Genomic DNA, 25363 nt, shown 5'->3' with positions numbered 1-25363 from the left:
TGTCCTGTACAAAGGAGAACAATTTGATGGTGACATATTTAAAATGCCTTGTAGTCCTCATTTCTCCCTCCTTGTTGTCTTTGCTTCACTAGAGAAGTCCAGGTGTTTTGATTACATCTGCTGCCATTTTAGTCCCTCTTCTCTCACTAATTTTCTCAACAACTTTCCCAAAACATGAATTTTACATGCAGAGATAATTTACTTCAGCTGAAGCAAACAAATAATTACTGCCTGTATTTTACCAAGACTGTATTTATTTTACTGTTTTTTTCAATAACATGGCCTTATTGACTACCACAGAGTTTATGGTGGCAGTCAGTATACAGAGAGAATCCATTACAGCTCCCACAAAACTTCTGCATTATGATGCATGTTACATACTTTTCTGAATACAGTATTTAGCAATCATTCAATTGGATTTTATCTTGAATTTGTCTTGTATCTGGTTGGCCAACCATTCATGGAAAACCTCAGCCTCATGATGCAGAGGGGTAGGATATATAACATTCCACATGATCAGGTTTGCTAAGGAGAGGAAATGGGTTCTGTAAGGCTGCACCTGACATGAAAGGCTTTGGATTTGCATTCCACACCTCTTAGTAGTTTCCTATTGGAATCATACTTGCAATGAAGGAAACAATAAATGTTAAATGCTAATAGAAAGTGTTGCAAATTATTTGGGGGAATGTGGCTCCTAGACCTGGTTAGATTTATAGGAATGTCAATATGTGAGGGATTTTTAAGCATCATTATATACTGTATTCCTGCTGATGTTTCTCCACTTATTGCTGTGGTAATACATTTGGCACAAGGGACATATATAATGCTAACATTTCTATGATATACATACCCAATAAAAGCTTTTTCAATTTCATTATTTTGACAGGCAGATTCCATTAATACATCCACAACAATAATGTTCCTTTTCTTCAGGATCTAAGAGAAGAGGATTATTAAAAATTACAGACAATGCCCCTATACATTTAATCTCTCCAAATTCACTTTACAATTGCTGTCAACATCAATAATGTCAGCCAGTATAATCAGGTTTGTATAAAACATTAGATCTTGTATATTTTCCAAATGGGATTTGTTTCCCCATCTACCAATGCAGCTGTTTTGGTTTGGGGCTTTTTTTGTGGTTTGTTTTTATGTCAGAGAATGATGTTCCCAGATGCCTGTGGAGAATACAAGTGCTGTGAGACAGCCAGGTTGCAGCTCCTTCATCTCATCCCATTCTCCAGCCTGTACCCTCAGTCCATCTTTCAATTTCAAAATCCATGTCATAAATAATGAGAGGAGCAGGGAGAGGAGGCAGCTCCAGCAATCCATGTCCCTTCCTCAGCTGTCACAGGTTGCATGTGAGTAGCCACAAGGAATTCCCCACAGGCCAGTGGCAAATTGCTGCACAGTTTCCTGACAACTCATTTGTTTGTTCCATTTTTTTATAGTTCTCAGTATAAATTGGAAGTTAAAATTATTTCTGTGGCCAAATTATGTTGCAAGTAATTTTTCCCTGGTTTAGTGTGGATTTTAAAGGATGTTTGTTGGCCTGTTATTAGGCTTGGTATTTCCAGTGCATAAGAAATACTCTCATCACTGACAAGACAAGGATGCTGCAGGTCCAGCTGCTCTGCTGGAATTCTGAAACACAGCTACAGCTTGGGAAATTCAGCTTCTACTAATTTTAATACATGGAGCAATTTAATCTTTTTGAAATCCACATTTTCATGAAGACTTTCTGGGAAAAAAAGTCATGGTATCTTCATGTGCATTGCTCTTAAATCAAACTATGCCTAGTGGTTTAATCTTTACTTCTGTTGATATTACCTTTCCAATATCAGCATCTGCTCTCATTGTGACCAACCTTGTATGTAACATTTCTAAAACCAGTTTCTCTCATGCCTGTGAACAAAACAACTGTGTGCAACCCCTTTCATGCCAGACTTATCAGCTAATCTATCAAACAAAATACAATTTATTTTTTCCATTAGTTCCTGGAAAGTCAAGCTAGGTGAGAGTAACTGGAGTTTGTTGCTGAGCTCTGATATGTTTTTCCAACAATCTAGGAGTTGTCAGGCAACGATTGCTAAGATACAGGGGCATTTGTATCTTAAATCTGAAGTGGTTGAACCTGGGAAATGTCTTACACAGTGCTGAACATTGTCTGTACAGGTTTGCAACAGCGTGTTGTTAATGGTGATTGCTATCAGCACCCACTTTAGATGGAACAAAGGGCTTTTATTCTTTCACATTCTAGTGTTGTCTAAATTCATTGCAAGTATCTCTGATGGGGGAATTACAGAGGATGACCCCGGTGTTGGGGCAGTAAGACACTGATAACACATTGATTTGATGAGTTTCAGAGCCATGGAGAGCCCTGCACAGCTGGGGCTCCACTCCCAGCCTGTGACTGCTCTGTTTTAACCCCCAGTTTGTGAACCCTGAGGCAGACACACCAGAGATGTGTGCGGGATATGGATCAAAAGGGGAGTGGCACACGTTGGCAGGACACTAATTATTTAAATATTATTATTTACATATCAATTATATATTATTAAATTGATCTGCAGTTGTGGTTACACTCTCTGAGCAGTGAATTCTGCACGTGGGGAGATTGGCTGGTAAAAGAGGCACCATCAGTGTCTGTCTGCTCCAGACACCGAGTGCCACCTGCTGAGCACCAGGAATTCCTCCTGAACGTGGATGCTCCTCAGCAGCCACAGCCAGTGCAGAGCCAGCAGCTCTGTTCTCCCCTGAATGATGCAGAACTCCTCTCAGAACAGGTAAAAAATCGACTGAAATCTCTCTGCAGGTTTATGGATGTTTGGTTAAGTAGTGGTTCTTCCCTCAGCTGTCCTGAGAAAGTGTTCCAATAAACAGAGATTCAGGGAATCTAAAAGGCACTTGGTATTTTGCTAAAGGTTCCAGAAGTATGCTCTGGTCAAATCTTGATTAAGATCAGAGGCTAAAAGTAGTGAAACAGTTGAAAGTGTTGATATTTAGCAAAATAAAACCTATTTATTTATCTGATAATCATCTCAGCAAACTGAAGTGAGAAAAAAGAGAAAAGGCACCTCCAAATTTTCTTACCAAGAGAAACTCTGTGCTCAGTTCTCTGAAAATGTGCTTTGTGGGGTTCAACAAACTCTTAAGTGACAAATACTGGAAGAGCTCTGTCAGAAGTAGCTGAATTTAATAATGTATTTAATATTCTATCACACACCAGACAGAGCTATCATTTTGCATCCTTAGAAACTGCACTGTTCTCTCAGCGAGACAGAGAACAATACAGAAATAACAGTGAGAGGGATTCTTGACAAACTGTTACCAAAGAGGTTATGCAAATGCACAGTGTGCTGCATGCAGCTCCTTTTTCCACAGCAAAATGGCATCTCTGTGCCAAAAGGAGCGAGGCATGACCTCTCTGATGGGTGGGACAGGACAAAGGCACTCCAGTCAAAAGGCAGAAATGCTGAAGTTCCACTAAAAGCAAAACAAGTTCAAGAAAGGAATCCTACTCAGCCCATTGTGCTTTGAATTTCACTCCAGCAGGAGATTAGAGGCTGAAAATATGCTTCAAATGACTGCACAGAAAACTTTGCAACTGTTCTGCAAGAGGGATTTGCCTGTAAGCAAAAAGATGCAGATTTGCCCACCTTGCTTAGAGCCAGTGAACATAGAATTAATAATATGACTTTTCTTACTTCAGAGAGCTTCTATTCAGATAGCTGGCAACAAAAAATTAAGCAAGTGAAATTAAGAAGTAAAAACAGTTCAAGGTCAAAAGATTTTGGAAGTGATGAGCTGACACTGGAGTTATGTATATTGATCAGCATCTCATGAACAAAGGATTTAGGCTGGATCTATACTTTATTGCAAACCTTTCTTTCAAACTATTAGATTTTTGTGTTTATAGAGCAGATTTGTAATTTAAGGGGAGGATTTAGGAGCCTAAAGGATGTAAGCACTCAGCTGTTTATGAAGTTCAATGGCATTTGAGTGTCTGACTCCCTCAGGCTCTAGCCTGAATTCGTAACTTATTGACAATAGTTTTTCAGCTCAGGAAGCACAAAATGGTTGCCCTTTACAGTAACAGAATCTTTGCTTCATAGCCATAACAATAATCTAGTCTGACTTCCAGGGGCTGTTTTGTGGTCACAATCAGGATGACTGACAAAATAAATCTCAGAGGAAAATTCAACTCTCTGGATATGGGAATGATGACTTTAAAACAGATTTACAATCACAAAGTTCTGCCTAAAAGATAATATCAACTCCTCCAGCTTCTCACACCCAAAAAAACTTCTTACTCTTGTCTGCTCCCTGACCACATCTCTTCAGCAGACCTTCAGCCCAGGCCAGAAATGCTTCCTCAGCATCTCTAAGCTGGGCCTGATCCAAGGCTTTATTCCCAGCTCTCTCTCCCAGGAGTTGGTTTGATTCCAGAAATCGCCCCAGTCCTTCATCTCAGTGCTGCTGTCCTGCTGTGAGAGCCTAAATTACACCTCAGGACAAAACCCCAAGGGCTGGGTGTGGTGTAGATGGATCTGCAGTGCTGGGTGAAGGCTCAGTTTGATTTTTGGGCTTTACAGGTAGATGGTGCAGGAGTAAATTCTAGTAAATATCTGCATGTGCACAAAAGGCTCTGTTCACTTGGTGTGAGGTCTGGAGAACAAACAGGGCTGAGACACATCCTGCTGCCCTGGGAGTCAGGCTGGCCATGGGGAGGGAGCTAATGTCTGGTTTATGACTCTTCATGTTAGATAAAGGATATTAAAGTTCATAGCTGTCACTGCATAACATCCCCTGACTGCTAAAATATCTGTGATAAAGTGCAAAGAGACAGCAGGGAAATAGGAAGGTTTTGCAATGGGGCCAAAATAAGGATGGATGCAGCTCTGATGAGAGCATTTAATAACATCTCTGAGCTGCTCTTACAGCACAATGCCCACAAACAGTGATTACTGCTTGTCTGAGGGTGTGAGGAGGGAAATTCTATGGCAAAGTTAATTTACATCTTAAAATAGTTTCCTCTTAAAAGACACACCATGGTAACAAAATTTCAGTATTGTAATGATTAATGTCAGCACACTGCACTGACTCTACTGCCTCATAATTAAATGGAAGGTATTCAGTTGTACAGCACTTGAATATGATAATGGTTTATGTATTAACTCATTCACCTTGCAATTTCTTGACCTATTCTTCATTTTTAGAGGCACATAATGATGGAATGTGTACAATAACACAACTGAAAACAGTTTCTGAGTTGTCCTGGGGGAAGGAGAGACAGTGTTGCTACTGGCTTTCCATTAGCCTTTCTTGAGCATTTAAAAAAAAAAAAATCCCAATAATGATGTTCCTCTGCCATGTTAAAACCACCTCCATTGAAAGATATTGGGATTTTAAATCAGTAGATGTATGTGTTTGGGTTTTTCACCTGTTTCTGTGAATGTCTCACTCTGATCTTTGCCAAGTATCTTGCACAAAATTTTTGAATGCCTAAAGTTACCCACCCAAGTTCCACAAGATACAGAAATAAACCTTGATTTTCCAACTCCCACAGTCTCCATTCAAGTCAAGCCCAGGATTGTTTCACCCTTATCATGTCTTGTTAGCAAATATCCAGCAACCTCATAGCAGGGTGTCACTTTTCCTCCTCATTTCTCATGTAACTGGCTTCTCTACATGAAAGCACAGACTATAAATAATATTGGCTCTTTAGCTTAAAAAATGCATATCCTGATGAATATCCTGATGAATATTTATTCAGCACATTAAAAATACCATCCATGCCTGGCTTTCATTTGGCTCACAAACCTGAATATTGAGAAAAACTAAAGACAATATTTATTCAGCACATCAGCACAGCATCAGCTGAGGAAACTTCATATTTCTGTTTAGGATAAGTGCACACTTCCTATTACTTCCCTGTCAAAACACTTCAGAATCTCTGGAAGTATTTCTTTGAGACAGGAAGGACAGTTCCCATTTCACAGCTGGAGAGATGTAATAGACAGATTTATGACATTTAATTTCCACTAATTCCAGTAGAGGTAGATGCTGAATAGTTTATTAAAATCTGGCTGCACGTCACTTGCCCAGGGTCACAGAGGAATCTCACAAAATGTGATTTTCAGAGTTGTGGATCAGCAGTGAACCTGCTGGAACACAAACCTTCCTGATTTTCCCCTCGTGCTGTGGGCACTTTATTTTAAAAAGCATGACCAGGTGCAAAGAGCAGCATTAGCTTAGGTTTTCAGTTCAGTCTGGAGCCAAACCTTCCCCATTATCCATCACACCACAGTGGAATTTGCTCTCTCACTCTGCTTTGGAGCCACCTGGATCCTCAAGCAAGAAAACTGAAATAATTTCTTAATTACTGGCCTTGGCAGTGCTCCCCAGCTCCTGTGATGGATGCATGCTCCAGTTACCTTTTCCTGCTCTCTTGGAACAAGATGCAAACACAAACTGTCTCCTGCACCTGAGGTCCTGATTTTCTTGGGAGGAGCCAGTGCTGTGTCTGGAGAAGGATTCTGCAGTTTTCCTCTTCCTTGCACGAGGCAGTGATGTCTGTGTTTGCAATTACAGCTGCCCATGACAGGGCCCTGCTAACAAGCAATATTAACCCTCTTCAGCTTCAGTGTTGAGTCACCCCACAACTCTTTTTCCTTGTCTGTTCCTGGATTTGAAGAGATACTCCTTTCTGCTGTGATTTCTGAGTAAGGAGTTGCCCTGATTCTACAGTCCAGACTTTCTCATCCTTCAAGATCATTGGGAAAGTTAAGCTTGGTTTTTTTCCAATTCCATGTGTCTCCTTTTGGATATAAACTTTTCAAAACATTCTCTCTTCAGCAAGATGTGGTTCCTACTGTGTCCTGCTGGCATCAGTGAGTAGAATGTCCTGGTCTCAGTCAGGGATGATCTGACCAAGAGATGTGTGGGGCCCCATCCTCTCTATTTGCTTTATTCCATCACTCTGGCTTTGCCAGAATCACCCCAAATTTTCTCTGAAATAACAAAAAGAAGAATCAGCCATTGGAGTGGGAAATTCTTTCCACTGCAGATAGAAATAGGACTTCACTTGTCACTACTGCTTTCAAGTGAATTTCTAAATGAAAAAAGCCTTTTACACTGTCAGTACTGAAACATGGGGATGACAGGTTCTGTTGGTTTTCCATCAGCTACAGCCTGTGTCAGCAGCTTTGCAGGATCCAGGATACACTCCAGTTTCTACACCAAAAGCCATTTCTTTATGTTGCCTTTCTGCTAGGAGCAACTGTGAGTGCCAGTGCCTTGTAGGATGTTTGCTATTATTTTTTCCATATAAAATTCTGTAACATGTTCTTTACAAGATTTGTTGGTGCAGCTTCCACAACCACCTTGTATTCTTTTCCTTATCTCTCCCAAATGCAATTCAATTAAGTAGCTTGATGGTGTTTTTATTAATCTAAGCAGCATTCTTGGCAAGGTGACAAGCTGAACTGGACTGAGATTTTGTGGGTTTATGATAGTCCTGCCTATAGCTGATGGTTTTTAAACAAAATGTTTGAAAACAAAAACATGATGCTTTTAAACATGAGATTCCTATCTCTGGCTACGTAGATGCTATTCTGGGCAAGAAGCAAATATTACAGGATAAAAAAAACCCAAACCACCCTTTCACAAATATCCTGCAAAATATGTTTAAAAAAATCAAAAGCACAAACAGTGGTTCTATGTCTATCTGTGTCTGTTATTGCTTTTCTTGCAGAAGCATCTTGAAGCCCTAATTAAGGACTAAAATCTCCTCTTTCAGGCTCTGTCAAGGACTGAAAGATGCCACCTGCCCACACAATCCATGGATTTACTGATGTTTGATGGAGATCAGGAAAGGTGCTGAACCAGTGATCTACAGTTCTGAAGGAAATAGGCAAGTTTAGAATTTTTTCTTCTCTTTTATATTAATATTCTCATCCCCCTAATCCTAGACACAGTACCTTTATCACTTCCTTGTAATTAAGTCAGAACTTGGAACTGTGTGCTTGCCTTGCCAGCTGTTTACAAATCCCCCTGTATGACTGAGCTGCTGCATCACTGAGCTGATTTGCAATAACTAACTGTTCTAACTCAGCTCTTGCCCTTTCATGAGGGGAGGTAACAACTATGACATTCTGTGGCACCTTGAAAATGCCTAGGGAAAACAAAAAGTGAATGCAGAGTCTATTGAGATCACTTTCAGCATCTGCATATTCAGGGTTTGACCCCAGGTCCAAGGAAGGGTTTCTTGTTTAATTGCATTTCTCTGTGGTTTCACTTCTGGACAATAACCTCACTGTGACAGGCAGCAGATTTCAAGTTAGGAAATTTCACACTAACCTCAAGTTCATTTATATCATCAGGAACTGCAGTTTAACACTCAAATATCTCCCTGAGCCACGAATTAGGCATTTTGAAACACTGAACAGAGAGAGAGAAACTGAGCTCGAATTTTTGGGGTTTTTTTAAGTATCCATTGCCACAGTGTGCAGAGAATCCATTCTGTTTATGGGATTGATAGGTTTGAATAGTGAAAATATTTACCAGAATATGTAAGATGCTCATATAGAAAGTTACATATTGAAGGCCAGATGCAAACATTAATTCCTTCTCTGTGCCTGAAAGTGTTCATTTGTTGGTTTAAATGGATTCTACCATGTCCTCTATACTTTTAGAAAATTTTTGAATCAAACCCTTTGGAGAAGCAAGCAGGATGGAATGAGGTAGACAGAGGAAAATGCTGATATATTTCTTATCAGTCATTGCTGCTGTCTCCTCTTCATTAAAAAAACAGTGGACAAATAGAAAATTTTCTATATAAAGAACATAGCTTAAGGGAAAAAATCAGAATATCTGCTTGAGATTTTCAAATTGGCCTCCTCACATCCCCTTTCCTCAGTGCTGCTGTATAGCTATTAAACAGTGACCCTTTCCTTGTGTGATGCTGATGAGGAAAGGGCTTTTTCTTGAGAAAAAAACCTCTCCACTGACCATATCAAAATGTACATTTTGTAAGTAGATTTGCTTTCAAATAGGGTATTAATAATCCTTCCTTGGTTTAACTCCTTGGTACTGAGAGGTCGATAACTGGCCTACTTATGCCATCTCCTGGGTAATTACAGAACTGTCTCTGCACAGGGAAAGCCTCTGTCAAGCAGCATTAAGAATTATCAGTGCCTGAAAGAATTTGCTAATTGAATCCCTGAAGTATTTTTTTCTTATTTTATAGAATTTAGAACAATGCAAAAACTACAGAATTATTAATAACATATCACATTCAACTATTATAAATAATCAGTAGATTGTACCAAAAAGATTTTTGTTACTGCAACCTCCACAATACTGATATATTTAGCAAAGTTACGTTTTACCAAAAAAATACTTTTTTGTACTGATATTTTTCTAATGGGAGCTCCATTTGCTCAAAAGACTGGGGTTTAATCTCTTGGGGATGATCAGAAAGAAGGAGCAGATGTTAGCTCTGTCACAAAATATTTTATTGGAGATAACTGTGCTGTGGGAAACTCCATTTCTGATGCAAGTAGTGGAAGAACCTACAAAGAGCACATGATGTTGTCTGAGCTTCTGGAAATTTTAGCTTTGCTGTTCTATTCATTCATTTCATCACTCCTGCTAAGTCTCACCTTGGGTAATTACACCTGTCTAGGGGACAGGGGAAAAGACTGAAGGGCCTTCACTGTCTTCTGGAACCTCATTTTGCTTCATTTTCCATAGAATAGAATGGTTTTCTTGCAAGCTGGGTTCTACTGCAGCATCCTCAGTGGGAGAGCAGAGAAAAGGGTGGGATTTATCCTTCAGAGTAAAAAATACTTTGTGAGCTTGAGTTTCAGTTCATACCTCACAGGGTAACTGGGAATAGGTGATTCCTACCACAAATATTAGGGAAAATGAAGTGGGCATCACATTTTTCCAGTGCTTCTGGTGTTTTGAGAAATGTCCAGTCCCTAAGAATTGTGCATTCAGGATAGAATTTAGTAATTCCAGCAGACAGTGAGGGTTATGTTATTCCAGGCATCAAGGAGGGGTTCTGGGCAGGCCCAGGTCAATGGGCCATGTTTCTCTAACAGGAGCAGGTGTTTCCATTGTGAAGGCTTCCCACCACTTTTGATAAGTATGAAATAATGGGAGTGCAAAGAGCAGAAGCAGCACAAGGAAGGGATGTTCAGCACCTGCTCGACTGTGCTTTGCATGTGCCTTCCCTCAATTTTCCCCAATCACCCATTTTCTGTCCAAGTGCTATTACAGGCTGGAATGGAAAGCCATTGTAATGGCATAAATCTCTCGTTTTTCTCAGTTGTCAGCATCATCATGTGTTAAAAAAGGAAAAGCCTATTTCCAGTTTCTTTGAAGGTGATCACAGCCTTTGAACTCGGTTGGGAAACTTTGCCACTACCGCACGTGCTACGATGTCTGTTCCCTGCTTGCTCTCAGAAAGCCTTGAGAGAAGCCTCCCCCTTGGTCTGTGGGGTTTTTTGAAACACTAATCCAAACTCTGTTACTAAGTGTTTAATTATTAGGATTGTGAAATACAACAACACCTAAGGCATTAATAGAAGGAACTAATTATAACCCTCTCAGCATGTGGTTTCCCCTTCATTTATAAAATCTCTTGTCATTTATCTGTCCTTTAAGTGGCTTCTTGTAAAACCTTAATCAGGACAAATGGATCTTTCTGAGGGAAGAAAATGACCCCAAACTGGCACAGAAAGATTTGATTAAAACTCATACTCCTTCTGTGGCAGCCCAAAGGTCCCAGGGGACCCCATTGCTCGGCAGAGTAGAGGAAATAGCAGACAGGGAAAAGCTTTCTGTCTGAGACAAAAAGCCTTTATCACTGATGTGCTGACATCCCCTCTCTGTAGGACCAGCCTGTGATCAGTGTCTCTTGTTTCCTTTAAAACTCAGTGTCAGAACTTTGGTTCCAGCATGATTAATTTCCCCTTTACTGATTGTGTGTCATTTGCTTTTAAGTAAGATCTTTATAAACGAGGCTAAACAAAGACAGAGATGAAGATTGTGCAGAGATAAACATTTGTGCTGCTGGGACTCCCACTGGCTTGGGCACAGCAGGGGCCAGAAGTAATGGGGGTTCACAGGAGTCCTGATTAGACCTCTCACTGTGAACAGGTAATTGAAACACTACAGCAGTGGGGAAACAGCAAGCCATGGAGGCACTTGGTTTAAAGCAGACCTGAACCAGCCAGAGGTTCTGTGCCAGTGGGAATGAGACAAGCCTGGGCTGAGAGCAAGGATAACACCCAGCTGGGTGTGCACAGAGAGCACTTGGGGCTGTTCTGTGGGCTCTGCTCGAGTTCTCTGCCTGGCTTGGGGATGGGAAACAAAAACAGAGGGGCAGAAATGTGGCACCTGCCTGGGCTAGAGGTCAAATCCACTGCCCAGGTGTGCTGTGAGGCACTGCAGGGATGGTGTGTGCCCAGCAGGGACAGAGCATCAGCCTCAGGTGAACCTCTGGAAGCTCCCTCAGTGACAGGAGCCTGGTGGTTCTTCCTCACAGCCCCTGGAGATGGGGCAGCAGCAGCTGTGAGCCCAAACTGTGAGCAGCTGGGGGTACCATGGCCACATCCAGTGTGAGCTGTGGCACTAAACCTGCTGCCTCCAGCTCTTCCCTCTTGGTTTGTCTCCTGGTGCTGCCTCACATGGTTCAGAGCCATTCACTGGTCTGCAATAGTGCCTTAAAAGTGTGATTGCTGCAAAATACCTCATTTTCCCTTCTTAGTAATCACTGCTGCTCACGAAAGCCTCTAAACAACCTTTTTGATTGTAGTAATTTGTTAGTGAAGCTGTTCCTCACCAGCCTGGGCCTCCCTTCTGCCAAACTCCTCTAAAAACTAACTGGTGTGTCAAGCAGAAGTTTCTAGTTTTTGAAACAATGGGAGATTAATAATCTAAATTAGGTTTCCTTCACTCCCCTTTGAGGAAAAATGTCAACTCAAACCTAATGCACAGATGGAGAGAGAAATAATTGTCATATGGAGCTGACACACATACCTACAACCCAGACTGAGGGCTGGAGTTTTGCTGTGTTCCAGATCCCCCCAGCTGATGTATGACAGATTTCCTGTCCCTGTGTTGGCAACCAGATTCATGACATCTTTCAGCAGTTTGAGTGGTTATTTGGGTGTTTGTACCATGTTTTGTCATTCCTACATAAAAGTATTCAGTGATCATTAACAGGAGTTCAAGTGTCACATCATCAAATTACTGACTGCAAATGCTTAATGAGAAAAAAAAAAGAGGAATATTTTTGGCCAGGTAGTTGCATAAATGACAGAACTTGATGGGAATTATGAATATAATGATACTTCAGTTATAACAGTGACAAAAAGGGAATCTGAACATCTAGATCAATTCTAAAATTCTCTTTTTGATTACAGGAGCTGACTTAGAATAGCTGTGCATCTATCCCTTATCTGTAAAATGAAAGTTTTAATTATTTAATTATTTGCTGCTGCCATCACTGTTTGCTCCCAGACTGTAGAGGTTTTGTACAGGTTTGATATGAAGGCAGAAGAGCACATTTCCCTCAGGTCTGCTCAAAAGGAATGGGCTAAAAGCTGCTGCAAAGGTCAACATCATTGGTGAAAGGCAAGAAACTCATGCAGCACCATTGATAAGTGCCACTCCTTAGTTTGCCACAGCTCTCTGTGACTGTGGTCAACCAAGCAGCTCCTTCAGCCTGAATTTCTGCTCTTTAAGGTGATTGCATCTTTATCTCACAAGGGTGCTGGGAAGCTGTATTAGTTTAGTGTGTGTGAGTTCAAATCCCTGGAGAAGCTGAAATACTGAATGTTACCACCTGTGTGGGCACAGGGTGTGTAACTGAGAACCTCCAGGGAATGCTCTTATTTCCCAAGTGATAGGGTTTCATTAAAAGTTGTTGGTTTTGTCCCATGCAAGAGAGAACTTCACCAACATTTACAAGTGTGGGTCTGATCTCATCTCGTGTTTGGGTGACTGCAGGCATGGTGTGCTCCAAACCCAACATAAGTTTACAAAGCAATAAACACACAGAACACTTCCATGATTATTCTCAGCCTTGTGTAATTTTCAGAAGAAAGAGCAAAACACAGCATAACTCTAATCTTACCAATATGGTTATCACCTGCAATAAAAATGTCACCTCAGGTATTAGCAGTGTTGCTAAATCACTGGCCTGACTTGAAGTCTTCCATCTGGAGTTATAATTTCAGGACAGTTTATCACAGGAGTGATTTATTGTGTAAACAGACCTTGCTGCTGGCATTTAGGAGAACGTGGCTGCCACTCAGCCAAATTCTTTTATCACACTTGACTGAAGTTCCCAGCCTTGAATTATTAGTTAATAACATGTGAGTGAAAGCATAATTTATTGTTTAAGTAAACTTTGAAACACAAAAACAGTTAGCTCCCAGACTTAGTGCTTGCCTTAGGCAAAGCATTTTTCTTTCAGCACAAAATTATAATAGAATGGGAATAAGATTTGTAACTAATTCCAACACTTCCTGCATGTATAACTTGCCTAATGGCAGAACACAATCTCCTGAGCTGTTCTTCCCTCATTTCTGTATTGTAAGATCAACAGCCTTCATGCCAGAACTGAGCAGAGGCCAATCACACACAGTCAGGCAAATCCAAACCTCAGAATTTAAAAGTTACACATCTGTGGTTTCCTGATAGAGAATACCATCCCTTTTTTATCATTTCATCTGTTTTATCAGCAGTGCTTGAGGAAATCCACGAGTTTCCCCCTCAGAGGTACTTGTGGCTAATTTAGAGCAGGAAGTTATTTTATTGAAAGGAGTAACCTCATCTGACAACAATTTCTTAGCATTTTGGGTATTATTTACAGCAGTGCCATGATACCAACAGCCAGCAGATGCCAGCACACACACAAGCACCAAAAGTGCCTCCTTCATGCTAAAGGAGGGATGATGCAGAGCTGTGTGTGAACTTTGGGAGTGAACTTTGTCATCGATGTTTCATTATCATATATAATGGATATAAAATATGGCACTGTACTAAACTTAATCTTGGGTTTAAAGAGGCCATTTACTGGAGAAAGGACTATACACTGGTCTAGCAGATAACTGCCTTCTCTTTTCAAAACTGACTTATCTCCATATGGAACTCTGCCTATAATTTCAGGCCCAGTTGATTTAGGTTGGTTTTTTTTCCTTTGCATACTGAGTTGAGAATCCTTAATATCAGATCTTCTATTTGTATCAGTGTGCACAAATATGCCAAAATCCTCCCATCACCTCTGCACAGTGGACCTTGAGACATGCCAGGTTTTTGGCTGCCCACATGAAACAGTGCAGGCAGGAAGAATGAAATGCCAGGTCTTCATGCTGCAAACACTGCAGAGCCTTCAAGCACAGATTTTTTTTCTGAAATTTTCACTGCTCCTGCCAGAAGACTTTGCAGCACCATAGTCACAGACTTCTGACATTAACTGAGTGATGGAGATCACTTCTGACAGATCTCTTCCAGAGCAGAAAACATTGGTCCCAGAGTGTTTAAAAAATCATCAGGCAAGTCCTCACTGCCAATGGAGATGGAGCAGGGAGAGTTGCTGGGCTCTAATTCAAAAACTTCTCCTTCCTCAGTGTATCTGCAAGGTTCACAGATGTCCCCATAATCTTCCAGCATGCTTTGGTAATACACTTTCTAAAGAAGGGAAGAAACAATGCAAGTCAGCACAAAAGCTCCTACTGCACTTCTGAAAATCAAAGGAAATTATAGCATCAAAATTAGGGAAATTTACAGAGAAGAATATGAGTCTTTGTCTGACAAGGAAAATTTCTAGAGGAAGTCTTAACTGAATAAGTTCCAGAGCCTGAACTTTCCCCAGGGCACAAATGGGGTAGGAAAGGGCATTTGATCTGTCCTGGACCAGAGCTGGCAAGTGACCTTGACTGGTAGGGGCTGCAGTCCAGGCAAGGAGAGCAAAGGACAGGACTGCAAAAAACATGCAAGGTCAGATAGGGCAAGGCAAGAGGAATCTGAATTTCCCTGACAGCACAGAAGTGCAAGACCAGGTGACAAAACTTTAACCTTGCTCTGGCACAGAAAGCATTTTAGCCCCATTTCTCCAACCTGAAGGACAATTCAGTCAAGGAAACAAAGGTATTTTCAACCAAGTCTTGAATGTTTTCTCATCAGATATATCCCTTGCTTTCAGTTGTGGTGCTTCTGAGATGTGGGCTCAGAGCAGCTGGAGCCAGAGCAGCTGTCCAGTTTTGCAAGTCCTTTCTCCTATGCTTACAAAACCTGTCACAGAAGGAGTTCAATGCTCATTTCTTACCTGAGCCAGTGTTCTGTCCACTGTCTGCATGAAGCAATCCAGGTGTCTTGCTCTGGATGTCTTGTAACCAGTGAAAGAGTGATTCTGAAAGACAGACACTATCTCAGGTGTGACCAGCATAAAGCCACCCTTTGACATTCCTTTCACTTACAAATAACTCCATTTCTTTTTCTCTCTGTTGCATCAATTTATTTTGTTCTGCCTTCTCCAATTACTCCAACAAGTGACAGTTATTTTCTAATTTAATGACATTACATAATTCTTCTCACTGTTATTAACACCAGATCTAATTCTTGGCACACCACTTCCCTTGGTATAAAAAAGGACATTTACATCAAGAACCAGACAGTCACCTCAGAAATGGCTTCTTTTCCAACCTCTGTGGACACTGTTGTTGGGGTAACACCACGTGTAATATCCAGCCCAGCCTGCACACAGGGAGAGGGATGGTGTTAATAAGGAACTGAACTAAGTGTGAAGGATCACACCTCTGCAGACTATTCCATTTTCCACTCTCATTTACTGCCTTGTTGCACACCCCAGGATGTGTGTGCAGTAGAGTGACAGGAGATGCTGTGCTTCCTCACCTGTCGGATTCATCAGCAGGAGGAGGCACCTGCCAAGGTCCTGCTGATACTGAAAAAGGATAGGAATGGTAGCAGTCTGTCACCAGAGTGGCATTATCCAGCCCATGCAGAGCACAGCTCCCCTGACAGGTTAGTGGCAAATTTTACTCAGTACCAAAACCAGATTAAATATAATTAAAAAGATGATCAATAGCACATTCAGCCACACAGCACTGGTGGGGTAGTGTGGATATTTGCTGTCACACTCACCTCAGAAAAAGAACTTTTGCTCTCTTCATTGTAGTTGATTAAAGTCTGTTCACCTTCCTGGTGTAGAGCAATGGCTTTGATTTTAGCCCCTGGCCTGTAACAGTGGCAAAGCACGATGCTGGAGACTGTAAAAAAGAAAGGGAAAGGTGAAATGGGCACTGGGAATAGATGGGTTGGCTCAACACAGCAGGGGGAGAGGTTCCCAGCCCACTTCCAAAGCAGCTCCCTTGGGAAACCTGCAGCTGTGCAGATGGAATTCTTGGTTGGAGTGGTGAGACTGAGCAGGCAAAATAGATTACAGCTAACCAGAGGAACAGTGCTCAGATAATCTATTAATTTTTCTTCAGATAAGGAATCAGCAGTCCTTCTCTCCAGCATTAACCAACATGAGCTGGTACAGAGGAATCAGCTCTAGAACAAGTTGCTGTACTAGAGTTTAGTTTAATGACAATTTACATTTGCCAGTCATCCTCTAGATGATTTTAGTAGATTTGAGCTCAAGAGCTGCAATTTCAACGAGACCCAGAGCTCAGATGACAGAGAACCTGCACATCTAATTTAGGAGGTTGCTTACCCAGTAGTAAGAAGAAAGCCATCAGTATTATCACAATGGCACCACTTCCAAGTCCCACTGCTGCTTGTAGAACTGGTGAATATGATGAACATGTGTGTCCATCTGGGCAAAAGCAGAGCCTGATGTGCTGGTTCTGCCTTGTGGAAAATCCTTGCTTGTCCTGAATAATGATGGGCACCAAGTAGCTGTCTTGTGGGAGGCTTCTTAGCATCAGAAGTTCAACTGACTGCCCTAAAAAGACAAGTGATTCAAGACTCACAGAAAGAAGTAGAATATTTTACAGTCCCTTGTGTTGATAAAGGAAACTCCTTTGCACCCCAATTTCATATTGTTTTTCCAGCCTATAGTAAATAGGACTAAATTACATCCCACTTTATTACCTCACTGAGCCTCCAGGGCAGAGATCTCTCCCAGCCTGGCTGCACTCTGGCACAGCTCCCTGATAACCTCTGGAATTCCTTAAGTAGTTAATCAAGTGAAGAAGTGATTCCTCAGCAGTCTTATCCCCCTTTTGCAGTTTCAGCACATTGCTGCTGGTCCTGTCCTCAGCAGAGATGAAGAGCAATGTCATTTTCACAAATTGCCATATTTTGAAGGCTCTTCTTTCCCATCATATCAGTCTCACTGGGACTCATCAGTAACAAACCAAAGAGGTAAGAGGGCCCACAACTGTCAATGAACTCAGAAAGGACACAGAGGGAAGAACTCACCAAAGTTCCTTCCTAATGTCCAGTTAAGCTTCACATCTTCAGAGTCCTCAGCCAGCTCAAATGTAAATGGCCCTGAATGTGAACGGGCCAGAGCAGGCTTGGCTTCTATAACAAGAGGTGTCCCTTCTTTTTTGTCACACACATCTAAATCAGGAGCCACCAAAGCTGGCATATGATCATTAATGTCAGACAAGTAAAGCAGGATGGTGCCAGTACCAGTCTGTGGTGGCTTGCCTGGGCAGGAGCAAAAAAAAAAAAAAAACACAAAAACACTCACATTAACAAATGCCAGTCCAGTGACAAAATCTGTCTGGTTTATCATACCAGTCACACATAGCACAGGTTATAAACATTAGGGTGTTTTATTATCCATTAATCACTTGGATCTTTAGTCTTGCTATCTTTTCATGTTCAACATGCACTTCATTTCACAGTCCAAACTGCTTGAATATTTTCTGGCTGGCTGCTTACCATGATCAGTAGCATGAACAATAATGGTGTACAGGCTGTTGTTCAAGGAGGGGGATTCTTGATCAAATTCTTTTACCACAGTAAGAATACCAGAGTTCTCATCCACACTCAGCCAACCATCTGGGTCATGAGCTAGTTCATATCTGAAAAAGAAAGGGAAAAATTACAAGCTATCATTTTTAATGGAATTTGGGTATCAAACTATACCTGCAAACCTCTTTATATTCCTAAGCTATTTCTTATTCTAAGAGTTGGAACATCACCACTTACTTTATCTTATGTGGCACATCATCTGGATATGTGGCAGGATACTTTCGAAATACCCTCCCAGGCTTCATTGAATCTTCCTTTTGGACAATAAGTATAGGAGGATGAAACCTTGGAGCACTTTGCAAGACCTTGATGTTCACAGCTGTGTTTGTGGATTCCAAATCAGAGATCGTCACAATGCCATTTTTACACCAGAAGAATGGTTCTTCATTTGCTACAGAAATTACAAGTGTCATCTCATGGTCACCTTCATAGCTGAGAGGCTGAAAATCCCAGACAAAAACAGTTTAAGTAGCAGTTACACCCTTTTTTTGCAGTTTATTAGCAGTTAATTGGCAATTATGACCTTTGTTTTGGCAGTCACACCTGTTTACCTGAAACACAAGTGACCTGAGCTCACCCAGCTCAGCTGACTCAACCACAGGCCACGTGCCACCTTGCCACGCTCAGCTAATCTGTTGGTGTTATCTCCTCACCTTGATAACACTCAGAATGCCTTCATTTGTGCCTGGATCCGTCTCAATGCTGAACTGCTCCTTCTCATTGCCCTTTGTTATTTTGTATTTTGCTCTCCATGCTGGAGTGTTGGGAGAGTCCCTGTCTTCCACTTGGAGCCGTAGCACAGCTGGATGTTCTTCTCCTGCTGAAATCTGCAGATGGTACTGGGAAGGAAAAGGAAGGAAATAAGGATTCTATCTATCTATCTATCTATCTATCTATCTATCTATCTATCTATCTATCTATCTATCTATCTTATATAATTTCACAGTGGCTTAAGTTTTTGATGGTGCAGTGTAGCCACCAGCTTGCCTACTAGCACTCCACAGACAGACTGAGAAATGCCAATTAAATGACCTAAAGAATAATGAGGTAGCAATAATATTTCATTTGTTTGTCTTTATTTCTTATAATAAATGGGTTACTGGTTGAGAACTGAAAATTCAGATTCTTGCCTTCTGATATACAAACAGTCCTGTCCTTGCATCATAACTTTTAAAAGTGCAATAAGGATGATACTCAGAGAGAGGGAACAAATCATGGCTGTGAGGAGGGTTGGAATTTTACTGGATAGAAGTTGATGACAAAGCACAGGCCTCTTGTGTAAACCCATTTTTGCAAGTGATATAACATTATTCCCTCAGGTCTTTCAAGCACCAGGTATGAGGCACTGGTGAAGGTGTTTGTTTTTGTAGATGACTTTGTGCACACTGTTGTAACCCTATTGTATCTCTTGCTGCTCTTCACAACCTCAAATATTTACACAGACCAGTATCTGACATGAGTCAGCACTCTGAATACTTGTGCTGGGTTTGGCTCGGGTGGATTGTAAAATAAAGAGTAGATTGTTAGCATAAAATGGTTTTGATTGTAAGAGACCCTAAAGGTCGCCTAGTTCCACCCCCTGCCATGGGCAGGGACACCTCTCATGAGACCAGCTGGTTCAGGGAGTGGAACATCCACCACTTCTCTGGGCAATCAGCACCTCAGCTGCCCAGATGTCAGAATAAGATCTGCCATCTTCCTTATGCTTCCAGTGACACAAAACCTCCTGGTGATGTACAGAAAATTAACAAAGTTTAGCCCTTTAAGAGATATTTCATCTGACAGATCTCATTTGCACAAGCTTTGCCCTGATTCTGCAAGGGTCTGAGGGTTCCCATTTCCACTGCTGAGTGCATTTAGCAGTTGGAAGGACTGAACTTGACTTAGAAAGGCTCAGTGAGGTAATTATGTTTTCCCTTACGTTATCACTAGTAAATACAGGGAGATGGTTGTTTGCATCTTCAACAGCAACAGTGACTGTTGCAGTAGATGACAGCTGGGGACTTCCATGGTCACTGGCTTTGATCAGAAGGTAGAAAGACTTGGCAGTCTGAAAAACAGAAACAAGGAAGTTCCTGAAACTTAGCTGAGAAGCAGTTCCCACATTTTGCCAGCCACAGCTGGATGTGAGACTCTCCTCCCCCTTGTCCCTGGTAACTGTGTAGTGAACATGGATCATGCATTAAAGATGAGAAGGTGCTAAATATACATCACCTTATAATCCAGGCATCCTGACAGAAATATTGATCCTGTGGTCGGATCAATGTTGAATGTGAGTCCATCTGGAGAGGGCATTTGCACACTGATAGAATAGGACACCTGTGAGTTCACAGTGCCCTCTTCATCTTTGTCCTGGGCTGTGACTTGGATAACTGGCTCATCTAGGATGAAGAATTAATGAGATATTAATGAGAGTGTTTAGTCTCAGTGTGGAGTTCTCATGCCTGTCTGCAGGCTCTTAAACACACAGCTCCTAAGAAAACCTACAACTTCTCCTGTGCACAGACTCTGGCCACTACTTCATTTGGGTGGCAAATCTGTCTGAAGAACTGTTAGACTACAGAATTACCCCACTCCTGCATTTATTTAATCAAAAACATGCACTATTTTTTCATGACAGCCCCTGAGGAGTTGACACCACATGTGTACACACCCAGACTAAGTCTCTGTGTTTCTGACCACCTTCTGTGAAGCTGGGTGCATGTGCAGCTTCCAGATCCACAGCTGAGATCAGAGTGCTACAGTCTTGGCTTGTAGTTTAGAAGAAACATCTCTGAATTTTTCCCAGAATGTCTCCAATTATATTCCAATGTATATTGGGGTTAATCAGACAAGAGATTGAAACATTGAAAACAGGAAAATGTCCCTAAACTCATGAGTGTTAAAAGACAGAGAGAAGAACATATTTAGTAGGAAAGAGACATAACAATGAAGATATTAGGAATAGCCATACACAAACCATACACACCCAGTTTGGGTGGCACTCACCTTTACTATGGTTCTCTCTTATTGTAGTGCCATATTCTTCCATGGAAAACTCAGGGGCATTGTCATTGATATCTTTAACCTTTATCCTGAAAAACAGAGGGCTGTCCAACAGCTCACCAGATTTTCTGCTCTCAACGTCAAAACGAATCTAAATGAATAGCAACACAGACATCAGAATGAACTGAACAGCACCATTTAGATATCAGAATAGAACAAAACACCTTCCTTTTGAAGCTGCTTCAGTCAAATTTGCTTAGCATTGGCTTTCAATCACAGTTAAGTCATTATTTCATCTTACAAAAGTAGCAGACTCGTAATGATCATCCTGGGCTTCAAACAACATTTTTAAAAGTAAAAAAAGATTTTTACTGGAAGTTAATTACTTGAAATGGCTGCCTAAAAGGCAAGATGTTGTACAGAAAACCCCATGGAAAACCATAATTTGGGTACAGTTAATCCACAGACACCCAAACAGATAAACATAAGGAGACCACAACTGAAAATTTTTTTTCAAGAGGAAAACAAACCCACACTCCCATATTTCATTCATAAACTTGTTATCACATTTCTTTCATTGCACTTCCTGCTTGTGAACACTTTTCTGCTTTTTAAGAAGAAACATATGTTTCCTCTCATGTAAAGCTACAGTACCAGAGCTTTGCAGCTCCTCCAGGATTACCCAGTTTTTGTAACACATGACTATCTTCTGGCATCCTCCTGATTAGGAGGTTGTGTTTACAACTCACTGTTCTGGTCACTAGAGCTGTAATACATTTTGAATTTCAGGACAACCTTTTAAGTTTTTAGGTCATGATCAGGGGTCATCCCAGAAAGAAGACAGAAAAGCATGCAGATATTTGTGGAAGTTCAGACAAGCCACAGAGATTTAAAAGGGATAGTGATGTGGAAGTTAATTGGCCTCTGCTGAGACAGTCAATTTAGCAGTTGTTTATTGGTGCCAGATAAGTAAAGGAAGTCATTGAAATATTCATTTAACATTATTATAGGTGTGCCTCTTTCTGTGATGCATTTGGCCATGAGAGAACAATTACCCTTGGCAGACAGCTGAAGTGTCCTGTGTGTTACCTGGAAAACTGGGGTCCTCTCCCTGTCGATGGTGCGATGGACAAACACTTCTCCATTGGCAGCATCTTGTATGGAAAACAGTCCAACCTCTGGAGCCTCATCCACCCCAGGTCCACTGATCAAATACTTCAGTGATGTATTAAATGATCTGTTATTGAACAGCTTTTGAAAGGAGTAGGACAGTGCAACGTGAGCAGGGAAGATAGAAGAGAAATAAAAATAATTTAGATCAATTCTCTTTCTGCCCCTCTCCCCTTCACAGATGGGGCCTCTCCTGGTCTCAGCCAACCCCAGCTCCCTGTCTGCAGCACCACTGCACCACTCCCACTCCATCAGCTTTCCCCTGAGTGTCCTTGCAGTTTACCTCAGGAAGGACCAGTAAATCCCTCCCATCTCACACTTCTACCCACTTCTGTAAAAATTAGACAAGTTTGGATGAAGAAGTTTTCTTAAAGTTGCTTTTTAATGCACACTTCCTGCCCTCTGCTATTGTACAACCTGAGATGATGAATGCCTTGCTGAGCTTCAGGCAGCACTTTTCCTACAAGGTGATTTGTACCTTTCCAGCATATTTGGGAAATGGTCCTTTGTCCTCCTCTTGAACATCAATGGTGGTGATAATCCAGGCCCTTTTTCTTCGCTTCAGAGGTTGCAGACTGTCTGACTGATAAGAATCCATCCCCTATTGGATAAAAATCAGGGTTTAGTGTCACAGTTTGCACAGTTAGCTGTTGTGTATCTGTTATTATATAATTTTGTCTACACACCTGAATACTCTTCCTTCTGATGGCTTGTCTTAAACTGAAATTTTCCATTTCATGAGAAAAACTGTCAGCAGCAGTAACCTTGTGAAAAAAAAGAAAAGTGATTGTGACAAGTGAGGGTCACTAGAAAATCTTGATGTGTTGTCTAGGAGGAATTTGCCTTCACAGAAACATATTGATCCAGTTTTGACAGTATTGTATTGAATTGTAGCTAACCCTTAACTCCACAAATATCATCACAAATATCATCCATCTCATTCCAAATGAATGCCATGAGAGCTGTGAGAGCAATTCCTCTGGTCAGGTGATGCCAGACCTCACAGAAGTGCTGTGTCCATGCAGATACCAGCCTTTGGTATCACCTCTGTGGCTTTCCTAAATCAAGTATCTCCAGTTTTTTAAATATTGACCCCTGTCTCTCTGTGTCCACTGCTCCTTTAGAAGTTGTCTGTTATTGACAGGACATAAACTGACTTTTGCAAAAAAGAGTTAAGCCTGGGGAGAATTTCAGAGTCTCAGGGGCTCTGTGGTGTGACTTGAAGTGTTCCAAACACAACTGATTTACCAGAAGGTGATCACTGAACCAAAATCTCTAACCCAGTTGAGTAAAATAAATCACTGAGAATGGTGACTACACCCAAATTGGCACAATTTGCCATTTTGTATAAATGCAAGCATCCTTCCCCACTTCAAACACTGCTTTCACTGGAAATCTTTCACCTCCAAGGACTGTAACAGTGCTCAAATTAAACCATTGCCATTAGCTCATAGGACACCTTTCTCCTACTTCTCAACACTTCCCTTGGAAATCTTGGGGTTTATTGCTCATCCTATCAAATGTTTCCAAAAATGGAACAGATCTCTGCCTGCCCAGACTCAGGCAAAGGCCTTTACCCTGTGACTTCATTTTGAAGAAGGAAAACACTTATAAAATTGTCATGGTTATAAACCTGATGAGCAATGAATGGGGTTCACCAGTAATGCCTTGGAGCTGTAAAGTTGTTTACATGCAGGGAAAAGCTCTGCCATGTGAAAACAGCAAGCAAGGCTGGAGCTCAAGCACTTGCAAGTTATCCTTGTTGGATTTGATCCAGGTTCAGCCCTGCTGAACAAGCTGTTTTCCCCTTTTCTGTGTAGTCATTTTTGATCATTTTGGAAGCTTTAATTGTGTATTTTCTGGCTTCCCCACTTCTCTCGTTCACCTGCATGGCCACGGCTCAGAGTAGACCTGTCTCCATTCCAGCCAGGGGCACTGCTAGAAAGGAATTACCCAGTGCAGGAGCATGAATCCCACAGAAACACTCACGGGAACTCCACTGGATTCCTGGGGGGATGATGGTCAAGGTGGCAGGGCCAGCACCAGGCACCAGCGTGCTCAGCCAGGTGGGAGCACTCCAGTATCCCAGCAGGATGAGCAGAGGGTGCCCAGCCCTGGAAAGCCCTTCCCAGAGAGCTGAGCCCAGGAGCTGGGGCACAGGAGCTGCCCCAGGGGCTGTTTCAGAGGCACCAGAGGGGCCAAGCAGACTCACAGAGGGGTTAAGGGGAGATCAGCTGGTCCAGCCCCTGCTCCAGCAGGTCCCCTCAAGAGCTCTGCTCAGGGCTGTGTCCACAAGGATGCTGAGTGTCTCCAGGGAAGGAGGCCCCATCACCTCTCTGGGCAGCCATTCCAGGCCCCAGCTGCCCCCACAGAAGATCTCCTCCCGTTCAGGTGGAATGTTCTGTTGCCATCTCCTGCCCTTTGCCTCTGTCCCTGCTGCTCAGCACCCCGGGAGATGCTGGCTCCATGCTCCTGCCGTGCCCCCAGCCCGGCCCACACCCACCTGCAGGAGCAGCAGGACGAAGAGCAGCTCCATGGGGGCCCTGAGGAGACGCTGCCATGGCAGGTGGGAGCTCCCTGCAGCCCAGGCCTTCCCCAGCAGCATTTCCAGAGGACCACAGCTATTTCCACCCCGTCAGACAGGGTGAAAAAACCAGAAGTGTTGTTTCTGTCAGACTGAAGTGGCTCCAAGCAAAGCTCAGTCCTCCTGTGGTGTTGGGTTGCTTCAGTCAGTCTGCACCTGCCACTTCCACGCACAATAAATGGGCCATGGCTCCAATTTTATTGCTGTTTTACAACAGGAATCACGTGGCGTGATTCAACAGTTCCTTGGAAATGCCATTCCCTAATACCTTCTGCATTGTTTGCTTAGAATAAATGCTCTTCACTTTCAATAGGAGCTGGGTTTATGCCCAGGAAATCTGCTTCTCTATAATTTCAGATTTTGAAACAAGAGCAAGTTCTATCAAAGCTTATTTGAAAGCTGAGATGTCTTGTTTCACTCAAAGGCCACCAAGCAAGAATGAACTTGAATATCCGGAGATGAACTTCCCACCCAGGGTGAGAAAAAGATATATTGCTTAAAACTTCATAAGGAAGCAGGAAATTAAAATTAAGAAGCAGAGAATGGCAGAGAGCAGGGGAAAGGTTCTGGCTTCTTTGAAAACACCTCTTACAG

At 42.0% G+C, this 25363-nt stretch overlaps 1 protein-coding gene across 3 annotated transcripts; it reads right to left on the bottom strand.

Annotated features, from left to right (window-relative positions):
* Positions 1-13087: 13087 nt before the first annotated feature.
* CDH26 (cadherin 26) lies at positions 13088-24950 on the bottom strand. 3 transcript variants are annotated; one of them, XM_056507757.1, is made up of 16 exons: positions 24689-24949; positions 22872-22949; positions 22664-22786; positions 22105-22266; positions 21019-21166; positions 20245-20411; positions 19952-20080; positions 18684-18869; positions 18208-18470; positions 17938-18080; positions 17467-17700; positions 16757-16987; positions 16183-16307; positions 15700-15774; positions 15347-15430; positions 13088-14709 (listed from the first exon to the last, which is right to left on the bottom strand). In XM_056507757.1, exons 1-16 carry the CDS (start codon positions 24788-24790, stop codon positions 14509-14511), a joined length of 2451 nt encoding a protein of 816 aa, XP_056363732.1. In that variant the 5' UTR covers positions 24791-24949; the 3' UTR covers positions 13088-14508. The 3 variants fall into 3 exon arrangements, with proteins under 3 accessions (XP_056363732.1, XP_056363733.1, XP_056363734.1); XM_056507758.1 differs by lacking the exon at positions 15700-15774 and having other exon boundaries at positions 24689-24950; XM_056507759.1 differs by lacking the exon at positions 22872-22949.
* Between the last annotated feature and the right edge of the window lie 413 nt (positions 24951-25363).

Source organism: Oenanthe melanoleuca, chromosome 20 (genome assembly GCF_029582105.1).
Source record: "Oenanthe melanoleuca isolate GR-GAL-2019-014 chromosome 20, OMel1.0, whole genome shotgun sequence".
Lineage (NCBI taxonomy): Eukaryota > Metazoa > Chordata > Aves > Passeriformes > Muscicapidae > Oenanthe > Oenanthe melanoleuca.
The sequence above is the reverse complement of the archived record's forward strand: the minus strand, read 5'-3'. Positions and strand labels throughout refer to the sequence as shown.